General features: G+C 41.4%; 1 protein-coding gene across 5 annotated transcripts; it reads right to left on the bottom strand.

Moving 5' to 3' along the window:
* Positions 1-66: 66 nt before the first annotated feature.
* Positions 67-21,522, bottom strand: wdr91 (WD repeat domain 91). Of its 5 annotated transcripts, none has more exons than XM_038734481.1 (18): positions 21,417-21,522; positions 19,360-19,496; positions 19,110-19,289; positions 18,821-19,022; positions 18,603-18,703; positions 16,149-16,258; positions 8,476-8,647; positions 7,720-7,905; positions 6,540-6,715; positions 6,268-6,322; positions 6,084-6,179; positions 5,417-5,511; positions 3,375-3,528; positions 2,958-3,066; positions 2,141-2,253; positions 1,841-1,948; positions 1,115-1,204; positions 67-786 (listed from the first exon to the last, which is right to left on the bottom strand). In XM_038734481.1, exons 2-18 carry the CDS (start codon positions 19,480-19,482, stop codon positions 622-624), a joined length of 2,235 nt encoding a protein of 744 aa, XP_038590409.1. In that variant the 5' UTR covers positions 19,483-19,496; positions 21,417-21,522; the 3' UTR covers positions 67-621. The 5 variants fall into 5 exon arrangements, with proteins under 5 accessions (XP_038590409.1, XP_038590411.1, XP_038590408.1 ...); XM_038734483.1 differs by having other exon boundaries at positions 21,304-21,441; XM_038734480.1 differs by lacking the exon at positions 21,417-21,522 and adding an exon at positions 21,211-21,401.
* Positions 21,523-21,572: the final 50 nt, after the last annotated feature.

The following is a 21,572-nucleotide window of genomic DNA, read 5'->3' as shown; positions in this document are numbered from 1 at the left end:
TTTTACTGTAGGTTTGAGAACTCACACCCCTACTGACCCCTCCACACCGACCCCCACACTTGTATGTATGTATATAGTTCTATGTTTATTTATATTCACCAATAAAGCACACATAGGCCTTTTCACAGAAGACATTTTGACATGTGACAGTATGAAAAGCACACGTGTAAATAATCAAATGAATCATGGCTACGTTTACTGTACGGTTTAGTCTGAAAGCTCTTATCAGCCAGCAGCAGCAACAGGCAGCCGCTTTCAGCAAACAATCTCTGATAAACCCACTGCACACTACTGCACAGCAGCAAACAGCCGACAGAGGGGATACTGGTGCAAGAGTTGGTGGAGGCCAAACAAGAGTTAAAAGGGAAGTGAATATTGGACTCACATTAATCAGGTGGCCAGAAACACAACACTCGCAACAGTCTGCTCTCAGATTGAACTTTCAGTGGGATTTTAATGTTAGTATGAATTTGTAACAGGTTGGTGAGTTTTCAATCCATCACATCATGAAACAGATAACATACGGTATTTATGAGACTGGAATAATCTCTACAGTGACTGAGAATACTGAATCAGTCCCTTCATCCTTTGACCCTCAGATGTCCTCTTACAGGTTCACCATCAGGACTTCTGTGCCAGGAGCGTGCTCAGTTTGATCTTCCCGTCCATGGAGGCAGTCAGGCAGGTGCCGCAGTCCACCGCCGAGCACCAATCAACTGTCACCACCGGCGCTTTGTGCCCACCCAATGAGAGCACGCTCTCCAGAGCTGGCTCCCCATTGGTCAGCTGAGGGGGGGTGAAAAACATTATTTAAATGAAAATATGAATTTTAAATCAATCAAGTGTTATAAAAAGTTCTTAAAATTACAATTTGTGAGTTTTACAAGTGAAAACATGACAATTACTGATCTTCATCCTGTAACTTCTTATTTTAAACAAGCTGAATAAAAAACAACATATCATACAAAAAGACAATTATGATAAATAATTAATCTAAAAAAATTACAACTTAAACTGACTGCAAACACAAATTTTAAAGATGATTTTTGAAGGTAAAACCAGAACAGTTAAGTGTGGATGAGAGGTGGACACAGGGTGATGAAGGTGTATTTACTGTGTATATGAGTCCTCCGGTGTTGGAACAGGTCAGGACATGTTGTCCTTCAGAGTCGAAGGCAAAGAGTCGACCTCGAGGAACCTGAACCTGAATAAGAGTTTATTCACAAATTAAGGCATTTAGACAGAGCAACTATGGAGGGAGTCTGGCTCGCATTATGTTCGGATCTTAGGTAGGTGTAAACACATCACACAGCCTACAACGTGCTGGCATCATCCATGCACAAAATAACCTTATAGGCTACGACTATTTTTGTTTTTAGCCAATATAAAATGTAGCAAGTGAGGAGGCTGAAAGAGACGCGCCTCTAATGAGTATGCATCTATTCTGAGCCATGAAAGCGCATGAAAACTCCTCAGATGTGCTATTTAACAGAACTGTGTGAAAAATGAAAGAATTACAGGTGGGAAGTGAATGATATACAGTAAGAAATAACAGCATGTGTAACGGTGTGCGTTGCACTCATCTGTGCTGCTGATCTGCTGTCAACAAGGCATCTAATTTATCTAGTGACAGAGTAGCTTACAAGCCATTACTGCAACACACCAGGACAAACTGAAACATTATTTTTCAAAGAAAGAAAGAAATAACTTCATGTTTTACATTTGCTGAATTTACAGGAGGGGAAAAATAAAAGTCTGTCATAGAAAAGAGAGATCTAGATCACTTTATGGATACAGATCGCATAACAGGTGTAAATGGGGGTACGGTAACAGTACTTACCTGTTTGTACCCACTGTACCCTGACAGGACAAAGGGCCCAGTGGCATCCTGAGGTAAAACCTGCTCTGACTGCTTCACTCCACACCGATGGATGTTCCACTGGATGAACTGAACACACACACGTTTATTCACTTAACTGAAAACTGCAATGGCGGTTTCTTTCCAAACATACAACATGCCCTGCAACAATAAAACATGTTTTAAAAAGTCCAAGATTGAAATGACACTTGTTGGATCTGTAGACATTCTGTGACCATAATGGGTTTTCCACAAAATGAACACACTAACACATACACACACCTTGCCATCTTCTCCGATGCTGAAGACGGTGTTTTCATCGTAGCTGAACTCCACACTGTAAACCTCTCCGTCGTGAGCTCTCCAGCTCATAGCGCTCTCATACCGCTGCATATCTGCAGGTGTAAAATGGAGTGTTTCAGGCGTCATTTGTGCCCACTGCCCTCAGACTATGCAACAGCAGTGTTATACTAGATTAGTTTTTTATATTCTATTTACAATTTCTATTACATTTCTATATGTATACAGATAAACACTAAGTATCATTAATTAACTATATTATATATTAGTCTGGTGTACACTGTTTACATATACGGGCGCTGTGGCACTATACCAGTACAGACCCTTTGCCATACGAGACTTGCTGACTTTGCTGCTACTAATCACATGTCTTTTATAGTTCGACATGTGATTAGTGTATATTTGGTGTATAGATATTTTTATTTCTGTTCTTATTTTAGTTTTATATACCTCTTATTATATCTTGTCTTATCTTAATATTCTTTGTTGAGAAGAATGTATCTCTAATCAATTTCATGTCAATCTTGCTAATCATCACATGGGATAAAAATAAAGATTTAACAGAGTGGCCGAGACAGTAATCATATGTCAAATTTGTTTACATCCAATAAAATAAATGCTATTTTCATTGTTTCAGGAACGGGATGGGACAGGAGTCCTAACACTGGGATTGGGAAGGGACAGGTTTATTTTTGTAGGAGAGGGATGGGACAGGAGTCAAAATCCCTTTCCGTGTCACTTAGTGATCGTAAACCTTCAGAGGAATCTATAATAAAAGTAGTTAGTTGTGTCCACTGACCAAACAGCCTGATGACTCCGTCAGCAGCTCCGGTCACCAGCAGGTTTCCATTGTGGTTGAAGGCTGTGCAGTTAATGGCTACTGGTTCTGGTTCTAAAGAGAACTGAAGCTGAGAGACAGACAGAACATTAATTATACACGGCCAATTCTCTGACCAAACTGTCAGCGGCCAAGTTGCGTTATAGGTAATGTAGGCGCCAGATGGTGACAAGAAAGAAGAATGCACGGAATAAAACAAAGTGGTTCTGATGCATTGATTCTGATCCTTTCTTAAAAACATTTTTGATACTTTTTATATTGTAACTGTACACTGTGTACATTGTCATAGTGCAATGCAAAATCAGTGGAGTACTTTTTCAACAGCCGGCTTACTACATATTAGCTACATAACTATTACTGAACTAGCTGGTTAATTACCTGTTGTTTGACCGTCTTGGTGTCCCAGAGCAGCAGCTGTCCAGACACTGGTATAGGAAGTCGAGGAACAGAATCGCAGCTCCCAGATCGACTGAGAGCTGCAGCTGAACAGACAAATGATGAACCGCTGGGACTGCAGGCTAAAGACAAGATACTGAGAGACAGAGGAAGCACACATTATTATCAGAATTTGTACTACAGCCATAAACATTTATTGCTACGTGACAAAATGTAAAACAAGTAATAGTTCCAGCATCTAACCCTAAAATCACAAACTGCCGTTATTAGCTAGCCTTTGGTGTTTAGTGAAATGTCTTGACAACCAAATACCCGCAGAACTAATGACATTCCCGTCAATTTCAGCTGTACTTAAAATGCTAGCATGCTGACATGCTAAACTAAGCTGGTGAATACATCATCTGATGCACCTGAACACGTCATCAGTGATGTATCCTGGGGTCACTGGGTGTTTCAGGCCTTTTAACATCAGACACCCTCGCCCAGGCGACCCAGCTGTGGTTGATCAGGCGGCCACAGCTTTTGTTCAGGTGGAACTCGCTTATCCCTATGGACCTCCCCTCCAGATCCAGACCCACCTTGAGGCATTCAAAACTCCGTTGGTTGTGTTCTTGATGGCTCTGCTCCTTGCAAACTTGTGATGCCCACTGCACTAAGGCTCGCACTCTTAGGTCCTGCCCGTGGCTGCTCTCCTGCCTTGACAAAAGCAATTGCTTGGGTAACGTTTCATACTCTGATCCCTGGCTGGTGGCTTTGTTATAAGTTTCAGCATGATTGTGGAGCCAAGTGTATCAGCTCTAGTCCGAGTGCTTTTGGCCAGGAGCTCAATCTGTGCTTCAACATCCCTTTAGCCGAGCACAGTGGGCAGTTTGGAGAACCCACTTTTCCCCAGTTAAAGAGGTTCGCTTACAAGATGTCGTACACTAAGTGATGCGGTGCGGCTCCGCCTGCCACAGATCTGTCCATGTGACTCTCCGGTCCATGGCTATTGCGACCCTTTGATGCAAAACCTGTCTATGACTCGGCCCTGCTTTTATGACTGATCTTGACTTCGCCAATTTGAAGCTCATCCAAGCCCACAAGATGAGTTTTTCCAGCCCTTGAATGATCCACCAGCTATGGACACTGCCTTCTGGCTATCTCCTTCCATTCAGTTCTCCACAGGGTCATTAGCCTTTTCCCCACAATGTTCCACAGCTCTGCCAAGGGGGTGGGGTGGGGTTCATGGTTTAAGGTGTTCTGGTTACCCTCTTCCTCTGCGCCAAACCTCTCTAGGGCTAGACTGGTGGTGATAGTTGTCATCGCCTTCAGCCTCTGCTCCACTTCTCCTTTCACAGACACTTCGAGCACTTTATTAGATAGGTCCTCCTAACTGCTCCCAAACTGTCGTCTTGCAGACCTGTGGCTACTTTTGCTATTGCTTTTCTTGCAAATCTTCCCACCTCTGCATACAACTCTCATAGTCGCTTAACTCTCTAATAGTCACCGTCTTCTTCATGGTCATCACTTTTGCATGTTAACATGTTAGCATTGACATTGTCAGCATGCTGCCATTTGTATTTATGTTAGCAGGCACACAAGTCATCCCTGTGCTTAAGTAACCCCACAGAGCAGCTAGCATGGCTGTAGACTCTTAGTCTCGTTACTTTTCTGTTTGGATATGGATAAAATAAATCAGACACAATGTGGTAATTAGCGAGCTTTAGAGGTGTGGTATTTTTGAACTTTGGACAGAGCCAGGTTAGCGGTTTCACCCTGCTTCCAGTCTTTATGCAAAGCTAGGCTAACCACGTCCAGATTCCAGCTCCATTCTTAATCCACAGACCTGAGATTAAGATTGATCTTTTCATCTCACTCTGAGAAAGTAAGTGACTAGAATAGGCAATTTCCCAAAATGTTAGGCTATTAGGCTATGTTTTTGTACTTATATTGCCATCCGAGGCCCTCTAACATCACATCACTTTACAGTTCCACAGTCAGAACAGTTACTTAATACAGGGCAGTAGACAGACAAGCAGGTTTACCGTGGATGAGTTTCATCGATGTTCATCTCATAAAGATTCTTCTTAGCATCTGTATCATACAGCCGCACTGTGCCAACACCGCTGCCTAATAATAACTGACAGCACAAAAGTTTTTGTCACTTTGGAAATGACATTTCATTGACTTACATACATTCATAACTTGCAATTTACCCAATACGTGCTTTACCCTAAGACTACCCTAACCCAAAGGCTTAAACCTCAGTCCCCACTGTCATTGCGTGACATATTTGTATCCCCACAGTTAGACTATGGGAGTGGCCAGATATCCTAACTTTATTAGAATCAACTTCAACTAAGACCACTATGAAAATAATATGTTAAATGTTGGTGTTTTTTCGTTTCATGCTTCAATTTTATGCACAACATCTTGTTTGTGTTATATGGTATTTATACTCTTATTTAATTGTATTTTATTTTATCTTACTGTACTTGTATGTGGATATGTCAAATCACTGGTTGAAAGGGTGGGTGTGTGGTGATGAGTGCAAAAATATAATAATAAGATTTTTAATATAACATAATTTGGCCAATTGCTACAAAATACTTTTTCATTTATCAGGTAAATGTATTAATAGAAACCTGATTAGTGCTGTTCATGCTATTGTCTCTATACTCAGTTAATGTGCAGTCTGTCTCTTGTTTGTACCAGTCTGTCAGGTTTGGTGGCCCATTCCAGAGACAGTAGAGGAGACTTGGACATGATGGTGGCTTTGGTCTGCATGATGGGGTTGAACGACCACACCTGAGAAAGAGAAGGAGGAAGAAGGCTAAGTTATGTACAATTCTTCTCTATGTTCATACAAACCCATAAGAGAAATGATGCAGATCACCTTGATGACTCCGTCCACATCCAAACTGGCAACCCGGCGACCAGAGCAGTCAACCCTGGATAACAAAAGAAGGAGGGACGGGTGGAAGAGAAAGCTGACTTTAAAAGCTAGCCAAGTCCACCTGCAGTTACAATCTTAATTTCCTCAGATGGTATTGAATCTGTTACTTTGTTCAGAAACCAAGCAGTTTCAATATTGTGAGAAGAAGGAGTGGGGTCATTCTGGAGTCCCTTCCCCTGTTTGACCAGTTAAACCAAATGTTGAAGGCAGACCTGCAGTGCATGATGGAAGAGTGGTGTTCTCCATACTCCTCCTGGCTTAGTTTGATGAAAGGCTGTTCCGCTGACAGACCGGCTCCCTCTGGTCCCCTATTTGAGGAGTCAGGAGGTTCACTAGAGGTCTCGGCAAGTAGCTCTGCCTCCCCCGCCTCCCCCTTCTTCTCTGGTGTCTGAAGACAACACATGGAAGGTTGTCAGTGTAATGGAGTCAACATCCAGTCCCAGGAGACATTTGCAACAGCCAAACTTCAACATAATTTAGTTCATTTGAATGGAATAGCTGCTCATGGCTTATTGAATTATTTTAAGTGCCTGGTAAGACCAAAAAATCTTTTTGTGCTTCCTCGTAAAATAGGTGGTGCTGGAAGTTTGGTGTTGTAGTGACTGCTTACGAGATAGCGAGCTAGCTAGCTTGTGGCATAACGGCACCGGCCAGCCAAATCTGATCGCCAAACTAGCTGGTGTGCTACCACTTAGCCAATTACCAGTTAGCAATAGCAAGCTATTTGTAGCATGGATATAGCATGGAAGACCGTACACCCAGCTTTTGTTTGTCCACAAACAGTTCCAGCATGTAACTCTATGTAAAACTTAAACATGTCATTTTTCCATTTCTTTTTGGTTTCATTTAGTTAAACAAATCAGATAAATCATATCCATGTCTGTTTTGTGTTATGTTCAGCTAAGCTAATCACCTCCTGGCTCTAATTACATACTTAGCATACAGACATGAGTCTGGCATTGTCTTCTCATCTTATGTTCGGTCTCCAGGATTAGAGCAGTCGTCCACTTATCGGACAGTCGGTGGTTTGATTCCCCGGTTCCCCCAAACTGCATGTGGAAGTGTCTATAGGCAAGACACTGAACCTCAAATTACTCGGCTGTGCCGGTGTGTTAATGTGTATGAACATATTCATTTCTGTCTCTGGTAAGGTGAGCAGATTGTGCCTTTGCTAATCTGTGTATGTTCTGCAAAGCGCTTTGCGTGGTCAGAAAGACTAAAAAGTCAAATACAGACCATTTATGTTCGGCTATAATCGCTTATTTTGCAAAAATGTCAAACTTTTACTTTAATTAAACAACTAACTAACTAAACAAAAAATGTAAAAATGCATCAATCTGGTGTGACCACAATTTTAATGCTAATCCGTCCCCAGTACTACCCTTCAGGTACCTGTGATGGTGGTTTGGAGAATAGCTCCTTCCTCTCTTTCTCATGTTCCTGGATTCTCTTGTGTCTGGGGTGTGTCGGCTGGTTTGCCGACTGTTGGGACTGGGAGCTTGCAAGTTCACTGGTTAATGCCTGGCTGGAAACTGGCTTCACCTCCTTAGCTTGGACTGCCTCTTTTGACTTTGCAAGCTAGAAGACACAAAAAATATTGATACATCCCAACTTTTTCAGCGCTTAAGCAAAGGTTTGTATGCACAGTTTGTGAATAAGGCCCAGTGTTCTCTACTATGGTTGCCAGGAGAAGATTACAGCTATAACTTAAAGACCAGCCATTGGAAGATGGTCAGTCCAGTACTTGATTTCCAGCAGGCTTCACACAGATTAAGGGGTTTTTAGTTTTTGTATGGCCATCTTAATGCAATGGTAATTTCAAAAATCTCCACTCAGACTGGCAGGATGAGAAGGTAAATGATCTCTTGAGGGTTGAACTTCTCTAAAAACATTCTTGACTTTGTATTAATACAGAGAAGTTGGGGGATTCTCCATTCACTTCAGTATACTCAGCATTTCCCTGGAGCAGCAAATAGCGCACGTCAGAGGAACTGAAGCTAAACACGCCATAGCTCTGTGGCCAAAAAAAAAAAAGTTATTTGGAAATTTAGCAGCTGACATGACCTGATTTCAAAAAAATTCACATTCCTGTTTTGAGTCTCACTGAGCTGTCAAACTTAAACATTTAAACACCAGCCCTGCTCTTACCGGATTTGTTGGTGGGTCCTTCCTGCCCACTGCTACCTGGCTTGGTGAGGACCCAGAGGGGAACTGAGGTGATTTCCCTGGAGTGCGTCTTCCCTGAGGTAGGAATGTAGAGAAGAAGTTTCTGGAAGGAGTAGTGGTGGTGCTGACAGTGCGCTGGCTCGACACCAAGTCCCTACAAGGGCAGAGGGAGAGAGCAAAAACGTTTAATAACAGAGCACTGAATGAGACCAAAATGAATCCAAGCTGCAGTGAAGACAAGAGGAGTATGTAGAGACTGACTGGTAGGAGCAGAACAAAATCTTGTCCCAGTTCCATCCATTAACACAGCTCATTTTTGGGTCGCCGTACGCAAAGCCTCCAGAAACAGAGCGCTACAAGTCAACACAGTAAAATAACTTCACTATAGAACAAGATGTTCATCACTCACACAAACCCACTACCAGAACAGAAATATAAAAACCAACAGCAAAGGTGTGGAGTGATGTTCCCTTTGATCAACATACATGTTCTGATGTGTTTGGTTGATGTTATGGTTGTGGTCGTTTCATGGTTAAGGTGAGATTATTGTGTAACTTCAGTTCTCCACCCCTGCTAAACTGACGCTCCACACAGACACAGAGTGTTTGCATGCTAACTAAGTCCTTTTAACTTGGCACCGTCATCCAACACAGATCACACACATACTTTGATTTGGCCTCAAATGCAATCACACACACAGAGAGGAAAGCACCCGCTTCATTGTGCTTTCGTTGTCTGCCACTCGTGTGATCAGGCTCGTCCACGCTCAACATATGCAGGTTACAGAAATGTTCTTTTGGGCATTCACCCACCACACATACATCTCTTTGTCCTTAAGTTAAGTGCATTTTAGTTCAGTTTCATCCTGCGTGGTTAGCTTTTGTTGATATTTTAAATTTGTGTATAGACATACTGTTTTTTTTATGTTGCATAAGAGTGAATATATCACCAACCTCTTTTATGTATAACTCTAAATCCTTCAACCTACTAGCTATTGATGGTAATTAATGGTATAGTTATTCACTTAATTATTAATCAGTTCCAAATTGATAATTTAATATATTTTATGAGACTAAATTAATTTTAATTTTGGTTGTCAATTGTCTCTTCTTTAAGGTGTGTGCCCTAGGGTGAATTTAACAAGCTAAAATCTATTATTTACTATTAAATAATAGTAATAATAATTATTATGATTATATTATTTAATGTAACTATTGATGCCATTTAAACCCTAATTTCCAACAAAAGACAATGTTTACACTGACAAAAACTGCATCCACCCAACTGCAACAGACAGTGATGTTGTGTAATAGCTGATAGAGATGAGTGAGTTTGGTTGAGATAAAAGAAAATAGCTCAGCCCAGCACTCTGGGTTATATTTCCAGGAGATGACTTATCAAACACCAACACAACAGCAATGAAAGAAAACAACAATGTGAACTTGCAACAAAGAAAACAAACACAGCTGCTATTTTTTAATGTAAAATACACAATTGACAAAGAAAACGAGAAAGACAAGGACAAAAATGAAGACAGTTACATTTCATGTCTGGTCAGCAAAGCAGCTGAGATTTCAGATGCATGGGAAGAAAGACGCTGCAAGGTGACAATGACAGTTGTTTTTAGCCACATTAGTGGCGTGGCAATGTTGGTCAACATTCGGTCCAGACTGAAATACTGGTCCAAAAAACATAAGGGAACAATTAATCATCACAGTATAACATCAAGTCAATTTAATTACAGGCATATCAGTCTGTCCAGTCAGATTCTGAATCAGTGTCACGTGTTCTTGTGCAAATAAAAGTGACAACAGGTGCACTGGAGAGGCAACAGCAAGACAACCTAAAAAGGGAATGGTTGTGCAGGTGATGGCCACAGACTGCTCTCTCCTTATCTTTCCTGACTGATTGTTCTCTAGTTTTGTGTTTTGCTAGTGTCCTTGTCACTGCTGGTAGCATTAAGTGGGACCAGTAGCCCACTCAGGTTGCACCGGTAGTCCAGCTCCTCCAGGAAGGCATATCCATAAGTCTCAAGAAGGTTTGCTATGTATCCCAGCACAGTGATGGAACATGGAGGATGTACCAGGAGACGGCCATTCCATGAGGAGAGCTAGACAGGGCCGTAGAAGGGCATCAACCCAGCAGTAGGACTGGTATCTGCTCCTTTGTACGAGGAGGAACAGAAGGAGCACTGCCTGAGCTCTACAAAATGATCTCCAGCGGCTACTGGTGTTTCTGACCAAACTGTCAGAAACAGATGAGGGTGGCATGAGGGCCTGATGTCCACTAGTGGCATCTGTTCTCTCAGCCCAGCACCATGCAGCTCTATTGGTATTCACCAGAGAACACCAGAATTGGCAGATCTGCTATTGGCGTCCTGTTCTCGTCACAGATGAGAGCAGGTTCACACTGAGCACATGTGACAAGACGTGACACTGTGCTGAACGTTTTATATATACATTGTGCATTCAGACCGGTCGCGATTGCCTATCGGCGCTGAGACTGTCTGGACATCACCGACGGCTTCAGAGTGTTGTGTGGATAGGACCAGGCACAGCGGAAGGACTGAATCCCCGCTGGCCGACAGACAGTGGCTGAGCTACGGGGAGCTGTGGAGAAGAGAGACGGGGCAGTGCCTGAGCTTTTGGATGAATAAACACCTGAGCATGCCCAGACGTTGTTAGTGCACACAGGCACGAGGGGGCCATACACACTGACTCCCATTATGAGTTGCATAATGAAAGTCACACAAGTTGGATCAGATCCAAGGTAGTTTTAATGGTCACGTTACAAAAGGGTTGTAAAATGAAATGGGAGACTCTCTTCTGCTACATAGCAGACAATATACAGTATACAAAAACAATCATAGAATGGTAAACAGAAGCAAACTATAAACTTTATTGCATGGAGCAGTAAAGACTTAAATTAGCAACTTAAAAGTCTGATAGCTTGGGGGGAAAGCTGCTCTGCAGTCTGGTGGTGCGACTGCAGAAGCTTCTATCTCTCTTCCCAGAATGCAGCAGGGTGAACAGGCTGTGGCTGGGTGGGTACGGTCCTTTAGTATCCTTTGAGCTCTGTGTAGGCACCTCATTTCACCTCACCAATCACTGATGCTTGGTAGATGGTCTTACCAATGATCTTCTGAGCAGTTTGGTCACCCACTGCAGAGCCCTCCGGTCCTGGGCCGTGGACATCCCATGCCAGTTAGTGATGTTTTCAGTCAAGATGCTTTCTATTGCTCCTCAGTAAAAGCTGACGGAATTTAGCCGTCTTAAGTTTCCTTAAGAAATATGGCTGTTTCTGGGCTTTCTTCACTAGCGTGGAGATGTGAGTTGACCATGGCACAGGTTTTTAGTACACAGCCAGGAATGTTATCAGACCCAGCAGCTTTACTCATATTCACTCTCAGCAGGACTCTCCTCACATCTGCTGTGGATACTGACAGTGGCCGGTCCTCTGGAAGTGGAGTGGACTTTACAGCTGACTCCTTGTTGAGATCAAAGCGAGCATAAAAGGTGTTTAGTTCATCTGGTAATGTGGCCTCACACATGATGGGGGAGCTCCTGCATCACAGGCTACCTGTGATGTTTTTGATGGCCTGCCACATATCTTTGCTGTTGTTGGTGTTGAGGTCTCTTTCCAGTCTCTGCTGATGTCTCTGCTTTGCCTCCTTGATGCCAGCTTTCAGTCTCGCTCTGGCGGTGTTGTATGCTTCCTTGACAACCGACCGAAAAGCAGCTTTTTTGGCTCTGGACAGAGCCCTCACGTCTCCATTCATCAAAGCCTTCTGATTGGGTCTTAGTGATCACCACATCATCAACACATTTGCTGATGTATGATGTCACTAATGATGTATGTTCTTCAAGGTTGATGTGGCTCTCCTGGGTGGAAGCCTCTCTGAACACACTCCAATCCGTGTTGGCAAAACAGTCCTGTATAGCTGCTGTAGCCTCATCTGTCCACACTTTGACTGTTTTAATTGTTGGTTTGACCCTTCAAATCAGCTGGGTTTAAGTGGGCAGGAGAAGCAGAGAAATATGTGTGTAATATCTGTGTATTTGTTCCTCTGGTAGGGATGTGGACATGCTGGTGGAATTTAGGTAAAACAGTTGTGAGGTCTGTTTAATTAAAATCACCAGCAACAATAAAAACACCATCAGGTTGTTTTGTCAAGTGACTGTGCTGATGACCTCATACAGTTCCTATAGTGCTTTTTGTGAATTTGCATCTGGAGGAATGGAAACAGCAACGAGAAAATACTAGTGAATTCCCTGGGAAGATAAAATGGCCAACATCTCAACAATTAGAATTCCACATCTGGTAAACATTGTCCATCCACCGTGATTGCGTTGGAGCACCAAGCATCATTACTTTAAACAAACAGTCCTCCTACCCTCTTAATCAGAAAAAAATGATAAAAACAAAACAAAAATGTAGCGTAATTTAAGGGAGCTACTGGTCACTGCATCTACACCCACAGCAGTTGCCATGGATCAGCCAGTGATTTCAATGTTTTTAATTTGATTTTCAGTCTGATTTTGAATCCAGCGCTCAATCAGTTTGTGATTTTGGTTTCCATTTGGTTTTCCATTTCCAGTTGTTACTTCATTTTGTTGTCAACTAGTCATACAATGTACAGTAACGATTTTGAACTATTTTGTTCATCGAGATCTGATGTGTGATTTAAGTTTCCTTAATTCTTTTGAGCAGTGCATTTATTGGATGGGTTGTCGTGAAATTGTGTCCAGACATTCATGGTTCTCAGAGACTGAAGCCTACTGAGGGGTTCAGAGACAAAAGTCTCAACAACTGTTGGATGGGTTACTGTCCAATTTGGTGCAGACATTCATGGTCTTTGTTAACATCGGGTCAACATTTCTAGTTGAAATTTTCGACACGGGAATTCCATCTTCACATGTCAAATGGAACGCACCATAAGTCCTGCAGCCTAAACAGTGGACGAAATGTAATGGCAATCTGTCTATTCTGTGACTCCTCAAATAATCTTATTACATTTGTTGAGTAAAAGGTTGGATATTTTACTTTTGGTCACTGCTGCAGAAGAGACAACCACACCAGACAACCACAGAAACATTTACCTTCATGACTTCTTTGAAAAACAGTCTGTACATGTTACCACTTGGGGTCATTATTTTCAAGCACAGAGTTTATTTAATTGGTATGCCAGTGACACCAAACTATATAGGCGTTAAGCTTGATGATGCCTTTTTTTTTTAAGAAAACACAAGGTAGACATGAATACTGCAGTGCTTTATTCTCATGAGTAAAAAAGAGTATATTAGGCGGTTTAAAAAAAACGCACATGAACAGTCGGCATGAATGTAAACTGTCGCTATTCATTTTATAATCGGGTTTCCTCATCCGCTCTGATATATTCTGCCATAGTTGAGAATTCTTACTAAACTCTCGGTGGTTCAAAAGAGTAAAGTAAAACTCTGGGAATTTAGAGTTGCACAAAATAAACTTCTTTATCATTCTTTTCTATAGTAAAATGTTAAATGCCATGACTTCTGCCTCCTGCCAAGGCCTGAATCCAATTGTGACTTTGTTCCTTTAATCACCAAATCATCAAACTAATTCGTATCTACTAGTGATATTTTCATGTTTTTCTGTGCTTGACATCTCATAATGTTGGATGCAAACAAAAGCCAAATCTGCAGTATGCCAAAAATACCCGGATGGCGTACTGATTCGGAAAAAATCTCCAGTACGAATCGGACCAGTCTACCTCACGTTTCCCATAATGCAAAGTGCTAGAACTGTAACAACAACCTGTCTGTTGTGTAGAGGACAACAGAACTTGTTTTACAATTATCATTTGCTGTTTCATCACTAAATACACTTCTAACAAGTTTTGAGGCGAGAAATCAACTGTGTAGATTTCAAATATCAACAGTTTTAGGAAAGTTGTCGCCGTTATGGATGTTCTGTGCCCAGTGGAAATAATTGCCATGCTTGTGGTCTGAAAGCCATTTTAAAGATTTTAAGATTCCAGCACTTGCCCATAATATCTGTCATACCCTTACTTCCTCAGCACTAGTCTACTGCAATGGTCTTAAACCAGAAAGCAGTCAACATGCTCCAACTAAGATTAAATGCAGCTGCCAGATTTTTAGTTGAAGCCAGAAACGGAGATTACTTTCTTTTAGCATCACTACACTGGTTGTCCTTTCATCCCATTCAGATAACCAAAAACCTGAGCACAGCCTCATGTCCTCCTCAGCTCTAGGGTGACCGGTCTGAGAAGCTAAGGCTCTCCAAATCACTATGTTCCTTTAAATCACTTGAACTAATTTGTATCTACTGGTGATATTTTCATGTTTTTCTGTGCTTGACATCTCATAATGTTTTACTGTACATTAAAGTTTCATGTTGGCAGAATTTATCTTAACAGTGTCTGTATTTGTCTGCCCAGTCAACAGTCCTCTGCTCGCATGTGAAGATTTTAAAAATGCATCGTACTGACAACAATTCATCAGGTGAATTGTTTATTTGGCAACATCAACTGCATCACATCACACAGTGTAAAAACAGCAGAAATACTGTATCGTTAACAATAAGTTAGTTAAAAGCTTTTTAAATATATATTTTATATGAATAAACACAATAACGGCAGTGTCGTCTGCTTTAAAGTGCCTCAAAATTCTTCTAAAAGTGACTCTGGGATGGAGATACAGTATGTGAGGTTTCTGAAGGACAGCCTGTTACAGCTTCACTTGCTGAACAAAAACGTCCTCACATTCCTCCCTCCTTAGCCTTTTTCCTGTCATGACACTGCTGTCACAGAAGATGATTAACTTACTTTAAAATGAGAATTCTTATTTTAGTCTCATACATCTGACTTCTCTGGCATTACTCAGAATTTCAGACCTTATTTTCAAAACGCCTGATTTATCCTCAGAATTCACAGATAAAAAATCTCAAATCATACTACTAAAGTCTCAGTAGCTATAGCAAATAACTTTGGCACGAGGTCCACCCTGTCATGGTCTAAAATTCAGCAAACAAAAGGCTCGATTCTATACAAATCGACATATTTGACTTCATAGATGAAATTCTTCAATTAAAACAAATTCAGTGAGGTAAAATTTAACAACATGCCAGCATGCGAAAGTGCTAACAGCAGAGACATTTCCTGTGTCCGTCCTGTGTTTAGTGCTAAGAAATAATAATTAAAAAAAAACACATCAGGACGAAAAACTGCGATGGATAGATATTTAGCTTTGATTAATATTTGAAATGACATTTTAGAGATAAGATTTAAGATGGCTACCATCTGTAAAAACACATAATACAGTTTTTGTTTTCCATTTAAGTGCTTAAACTGATCTAAAACCAGAACTTAGTTTAGGCTATACATTTTAACCGGAGCCTGTGTTTTAAACTGTGCGTTTCCAAAGATTCTAAAACATCAGAATAATAATTTCCTTTAAAGCATGGCAGCCATCTTGAGTACCAGACCCCTCAGGGTCAGGGGGATCAGCCATGTTAGAAAATGACTTACTCTTGATCCAATATATAACTTTGATAAAAAGCATAATGTCGTCGACCGGACTTGAACATTAAAAAAACAGAATGGCAGCCATTTCAGTTGTAGTCAGTCATTGGTAAAGAACGTGATGTTAGTGTCTCACAGCTCAGTGTCTCCTAGTCGGTCCATGTTCTGGACGTAGACCGGCAGCTTGTGGTGGACCATCTCGTCTCTGTCTCTCTGGTCCCGATTCTCTGTCTGCAGGGCAAACAGCTGGAAGAGATGAGATGAGACAGACAGGTCAGAGCCCATCTAAGCGAACCTCAGCATGGCACTGTAGAGATCAATATCATTTCACCTCACGACTGTTCAGATCACAGGCTGCGACTGCTTAAATGTCATAGTGAGCCTTGGTGAGGAGACTGGAAGGGTCTTTTTGAATCTCATGATAAATGTTACAAATAGTGGAACATTTTCAAATAATAATGATGATGGAAGTTTTTAAAACAAAAGGATTAGAGTTTTTAAAATAAGTGACCAAAATGATGTGACTTTCTAAAACTTTTCCACCTAAATAAGGGCATAAATGGTGTGACTTTTAACCAAATGAAGTTTTTGTTTTTGAAATCAACTGAGCTGTCAGGACTTCCATCACAGCCCCCAGCACAGCCTACCTCCATCATTGAGGTCATTTCGTCTTTGAGCTAAAAGACAAGAAAACGTTGAGGAAACACAGCTGCACAATCGCTGGATGTCAGGAAGCCAACATCTCACTGCACGGCCTTTCAAGTGTTCTGGTCTTCCCTCTGGTGTCCTCCGGCTGCTCTGGTTCAACTCTGGGTGATGAAGTTGCAGAGTTTCCTGATGGACTGATAACTTTGCTTGTGGCTAAAGTAAACACTTACTAATGCTAACAGTAACATTAGCTGCTTTAGCTCTAGTTAGCTCGGTTAGCCGTGCAGCTAGTCGTCGTATCAGCTGACTCTGCTCGGTCCAAAGCTAACTGAACTAAATAGCTAACGGCGGCTAAACATCAGAGGGAAGACCAGAAAATATTTCCTCCACAAAACATCACCAAAATCAGTATATTAAGTTGTTTTTGTACAGCGATCAGTGAGCCCCGACCCCCAGAAACAACCCGGTCTGGTGACCTCTATCGCTGCGGTGCTCAGAAGCACTGGGTGCTCCCCAGGGCAGGCTTCTGGAAGTTGGCCAATCAAAAGAAAATGGGCTTTTAAGGAGGGGGGGTTAAAAAAAATTTTTTTCTATAGAGGATGAAATGAGGGGCTGCAAAGGGGCCAGTATTCTAAGGCTGTATTCGAAACCGCCTACTATACTAGTAGTACATACTGATTTGGCCTAAATGTAGTATGCAGTATGCAAACAAAAGCCAAATCTGCAGTATGCCAAAAATACCCGGATGGTGTACTGATTCAGAAAAAAATCTGATTCAGACCAGTGTACCTCGGACTCCCATAAATGCAAAGTACTAGAGTTGTAACAACAACCGGTCTGTTGTGTACAGGACAACAACGAAACTTGTTTTACAATTTTCGTACGCCGTTTCATCACTAAATCCACTTCTAACAAGTTTTGAGGCGAGAAATCAACTGTATAGATTTCAAATATCGACAGTTTTAGAAAAAATGTTGGCGAATTGAAAATGTGCTCGAAGGTTTTCAGATTTGAGAAGCTATGCAAGTGCGTAGTTAACGTTTTAGCTTAAATCAAGAGACATCTGGCTCGTGATGGACAGGCTTGTATAACTTAGAAGCACTGTGATAAAAAATAAACAACAGAAGTAGTTTTAAAAGGGGACTCTTGTTGCTTTATTATTAGCATTATTCTGATTAGACATTACATTGTTAGTGTAATGTTAGAGTTGTGCTTACAGTACTTGCTTTTTATTTCACATAATTCTTATTTATGCACCAAGATACCAAAGCAAACATCTGGTACAGATCAACTGTAGCCTTGTTCTCTTTACATAAGATTTTTTTAAAAGGTAGTTTTATTTTAATTTTTTTAAGTGGTAGTGACATTTAAATTCCTCCTATTGTTCCTATTTTAAAAAACCGGCTTAGCCAATTTAACAGTTTCATACTACATACTGTATCCTCCAGTATGTAAAACTCCGAATACAGCCTAACATAAAAAAAAATGTTGAGCAGTGAATCATGAAAACATAATTAAACAATGGGACCTTTATAACCAGATAATGGGACTTTTTCAACTAAATAATGAAACCTTTTAAACCCTGATGATGGGACCGTTTGGCTTAAATGGTGGGACTTTTTTTAACCATAATTATGAGACATTTTCAACAAAATGGGGGGAGATTTTAATAACAATATGGAACTGACTTATGATGCTAATCTTGGGAATACTTCCTTGTCATAGAAATCTGTATTTTTAACCCTAACTAACACGACTATTTAAATCTCACTTGACTTTTTAAAGTAAATTGAATGGAACTTGTTGAACCTTTAAAGGGAATTGCTTAAACCCCATGAGACCTAACGTTTGCATTTAAGTTTTGTCTAACAGAAAAATTATTGTTGGTTAAAACCTTCTAGTAAAAAAGCAGGAAACATTTTATTAATGGTTTTGGTCTCACCAGCTGGCGGAGCTGTTCGTTCTCTTCTGTCAGGCTGGTTGTCTTCTGGACTTCGGCATCAAAACTCAGAAGAACTGGCTGGGGTGAAAACCAGTTATGGACTGGAAACCAGCAAATCCACAGTTTAAATGACACAGAGGATCAGAATGTCATCTCCACTATTAAATCTAACTACAAACGGGACATTACACTGTGAACTCGTAAAAGGATATGCATACACTGGAAGAGGACAGACAGGAAGTTATGCAGTGAAACCAGGAACGTGTCAGCCCACTGGCGCGAGAAGTATGGAGAGAAGGCGGCGTTCTGCTCAGGGGCGGGGATAAATGGCAGGATGAACCAGTCACGCCACTCGGCCTGACCCTGCAGCTCCAGCGCCTGCTTCTGGAAGAACTCCTGGGTCTTCTCCAGGTTTCCTTTCTAGGAGGATGAAAGAAGAGATTTTAACCGTTGCTCTGTTTCAGATTTGTACTGTCTGGTATGTTGGATTTCTCTACAGGGTGTTACCTGGATGGTGTTGATGACGTAGTATCTGTACAGGCTGGTTCTCAGTTTGTTGACTGTGGATCTGTAAACATCCTCCAGTCTGCAGAACAGACGTCTGTCCAAGTAAAGCCAGTACTCCTTCAGACCAAACAGGTCGAAGCTCTGGACAAACTGCTGCAGCTGATCGATGATCTTATCCACCTGCAGACGGGGACGTTTTAGAGTAACGACAAACCTAAAAATCATCCCTTTTAAGAAGAATAAGTCGTACCCTGAAGCCTTTTTCCTTGTCGGCTTTGATCTCGCTGTCCAGGTGTTTCAGAGTGCCGGTGAAGCCCCGATACATCAGATACTCTTTCACGTGTTCGTCTGTCCTCTCCACTGCCGACCCCATGGTGACCTCTGACCCTGTGAGTTATACAATATGGTTTTCCTGTGAAGTTAACACCATCCATCCATCCATCCATCCATGTTCAACCAAGCAGAAAAAATATCTTGTTGGCGTGTCTTCTGTAATCCTTCAGTGAAACAGTGGTCTCCTGAGGCAAGATCAATTTGGCAGTGGTGGCCTAAAGGCTGAATCGAATGCCATTTTTTCTCTCTCTCTCTCTCGGAGTCTAGGTTCTGCTCGAGCTTAAAAGGGAGCTTTTCCTTGCCACTGTGGCCAGGTGCTTACTCATGGAAGGAATTGTTGGGTCTCTGTTAATAATATTACAAAGAGTACATTACATTTATTCATTTAGTTGACGCTTTTATCCAAAGCGACTTACACTTGCTATACATGTCAGAGGTCGCACGCCTCTGGAGCAACGAGGGGTTAAGTGACTCGCTCAGGGACACAGTGGTGGATGGGTCACAGTGGGGGATTGAACCCGGGTCTCTCCCCACCCACAGTCTAGACCTGCTCTGTCTGAAAAGTGCGTTGCGATAACTTCTATTCTCCCTATTCTTTACGGTATTGGCTGATTTCTTCACTTGTTTCAGGAAGTTTTTAGGACTACACTGAAATAGAAATGACTTGACATTTTTGATCATGTGAAAAGATAAATTAAAAAAAAAAGATATTTTGGGAGAAAATATGTTCAACCTTCAGAGAGATCCTTCTGGAAAGTGAAATATTTTATCTTGGCAGATAGAAAAAAACAGGCAGAGTTGTTGTTGTTGTTGTTGTTGTTGTTGTTGTTGCTGACAACAACACTTGTCATCAACTAAAAGCTGCATTCAACTGAACCTCCCAGGCAATGGCTGGACATATAAAGGAAAATACTTGACTTTTCCCCCTCAAGGACTGGAGCAGGAAAATGGATCTTCTTCGCTGCAAACAAGGATGCTCTCATATTTGGATAAAACTAAGGACACTATGTCAGTAAGAAATGTGGCCCACTTGCTTCACCTGTATTGTTGAGGCTGCCTTGTCTTTCGTGAAACCCCTTAACGTTGTTCTAAATATCAAAAATACACCTAACATTGCAATCACCAATACCGAACAAAATGTCATAAATAACCAATAAAAATCTTTTACACATCATCACATATTTATACCAGCCCACCGTAAAAAGCTTCATCTAACGACTACATCTATTGATTGGTGACTTCACCCTGTGTAACAGCCCAACTGTCTTTGGTCCCAACACACTTCAGATTCGACCCTGAAGTACACAGTGTGCACAGAGCAGTGTTAGCATATCGTGCTTTTCAGCAGTTCAACTGTGAAACGGCTCTACATACATAAAATGTGCTCTCTCTGGATCTAACGGTTTCTTTAGTGAATCATTTTGATTCCTTCCGCTCTCGGGTTGCAATAAAACAACCATCAAGCCAAACTCGATTCAGAAATCTCACCAAACTGGACACGTGTCTAATGAAGGAAAAGACTGCACTGACTCTAACATACACCAGCAAACACCAAACGCTGCTAAATAAGATCATTCAAGATATAAAATATTAAAGGTACACATTTTGAAGTGTGACAGAAGTTCCTGTTTAATTTTACTTTCAGCAACGAACGACCTGGTCAAATGTTTTATATTCTCACGAATATATGAAACACTTAAAGGGTTCTACATGCAGAGTTAACATGTTAATCGCGTTTATACATGAAAGGCATTCAGTCATGGCTTACTGTTTACGTGCCTCAGTGGATAATCAAGATTAGTTTGAATTGAGCGAATTTTTCCTGGAGTTCGGTGTCCTGGTGCGAGACAACAACACGTACCGCCTCGAAGCAAAACCTTCAACCCGCGAAAGCGGCTTCAACGTTACTTAGATCCATGTACTACCCGGAGCACGCAGGCTGATTCTGAATGTGATAAAATAGAAAATACTTACAGCAACAACGACAAAACTCTCTTCCTGTTGTGTTTGAGAGTCATGTGACGAGTTCATGTGACGTATACAGCCTGTGTGAACTCGGAGCGCCCTCTGCAGGCCACTACATTTTGAGCGTAAACCCCAAATGAAATGTATTGCACTTTATTTTAATTA

This window comes from Micropterus salmoides, unplaced genomic scaffold (genome assembly GCF_014851395.1).
Source record: "Micropterus salmoides isolate LMB-PRFRI ecotype aquatic unplaced genomic scaffold, ASM1485139v1 Ms_hic_scaffold_20, whole genome shotgun sequence".
Lineage (NCBI taxonomy): Eukaryota > Metazoa > Chordata > Actinopteri > Centrarchiformes > Centrarchidae > Micropterus > Micropterus salmoides.
This window is presented reverse-complemented; position numbering and strand designations above follow the sequence as displayed.

What these genes read in the sequence shown, in the direction of transcription:
- wdr91 (XM_038734481.1), bottom strand. Translation starts at nt 19,482, where the DNA reads ATGGGGTCGGCAGTGGAGAGGACAGACGAACACGTGAAAGAGTATCTG. An exon ending in ACAAGGAAAAAGGCTTCAGG is followed by an intron (nt 19,290 to 19,359) that starts GTACGACTTATT and finishes CCCCGTCTGCAG; the next exon opens with GTGGATAAGATCATCGATCA. An exon ending in ATGTGGACGGAGTCATCAAG is followed by an intron (nt 6,180 to 6,267) that starts GTGATCTGCATC and finishes TCTCTTTCTCAG; the next exon opens with GTGTGGTCGTTCAACCCCAT.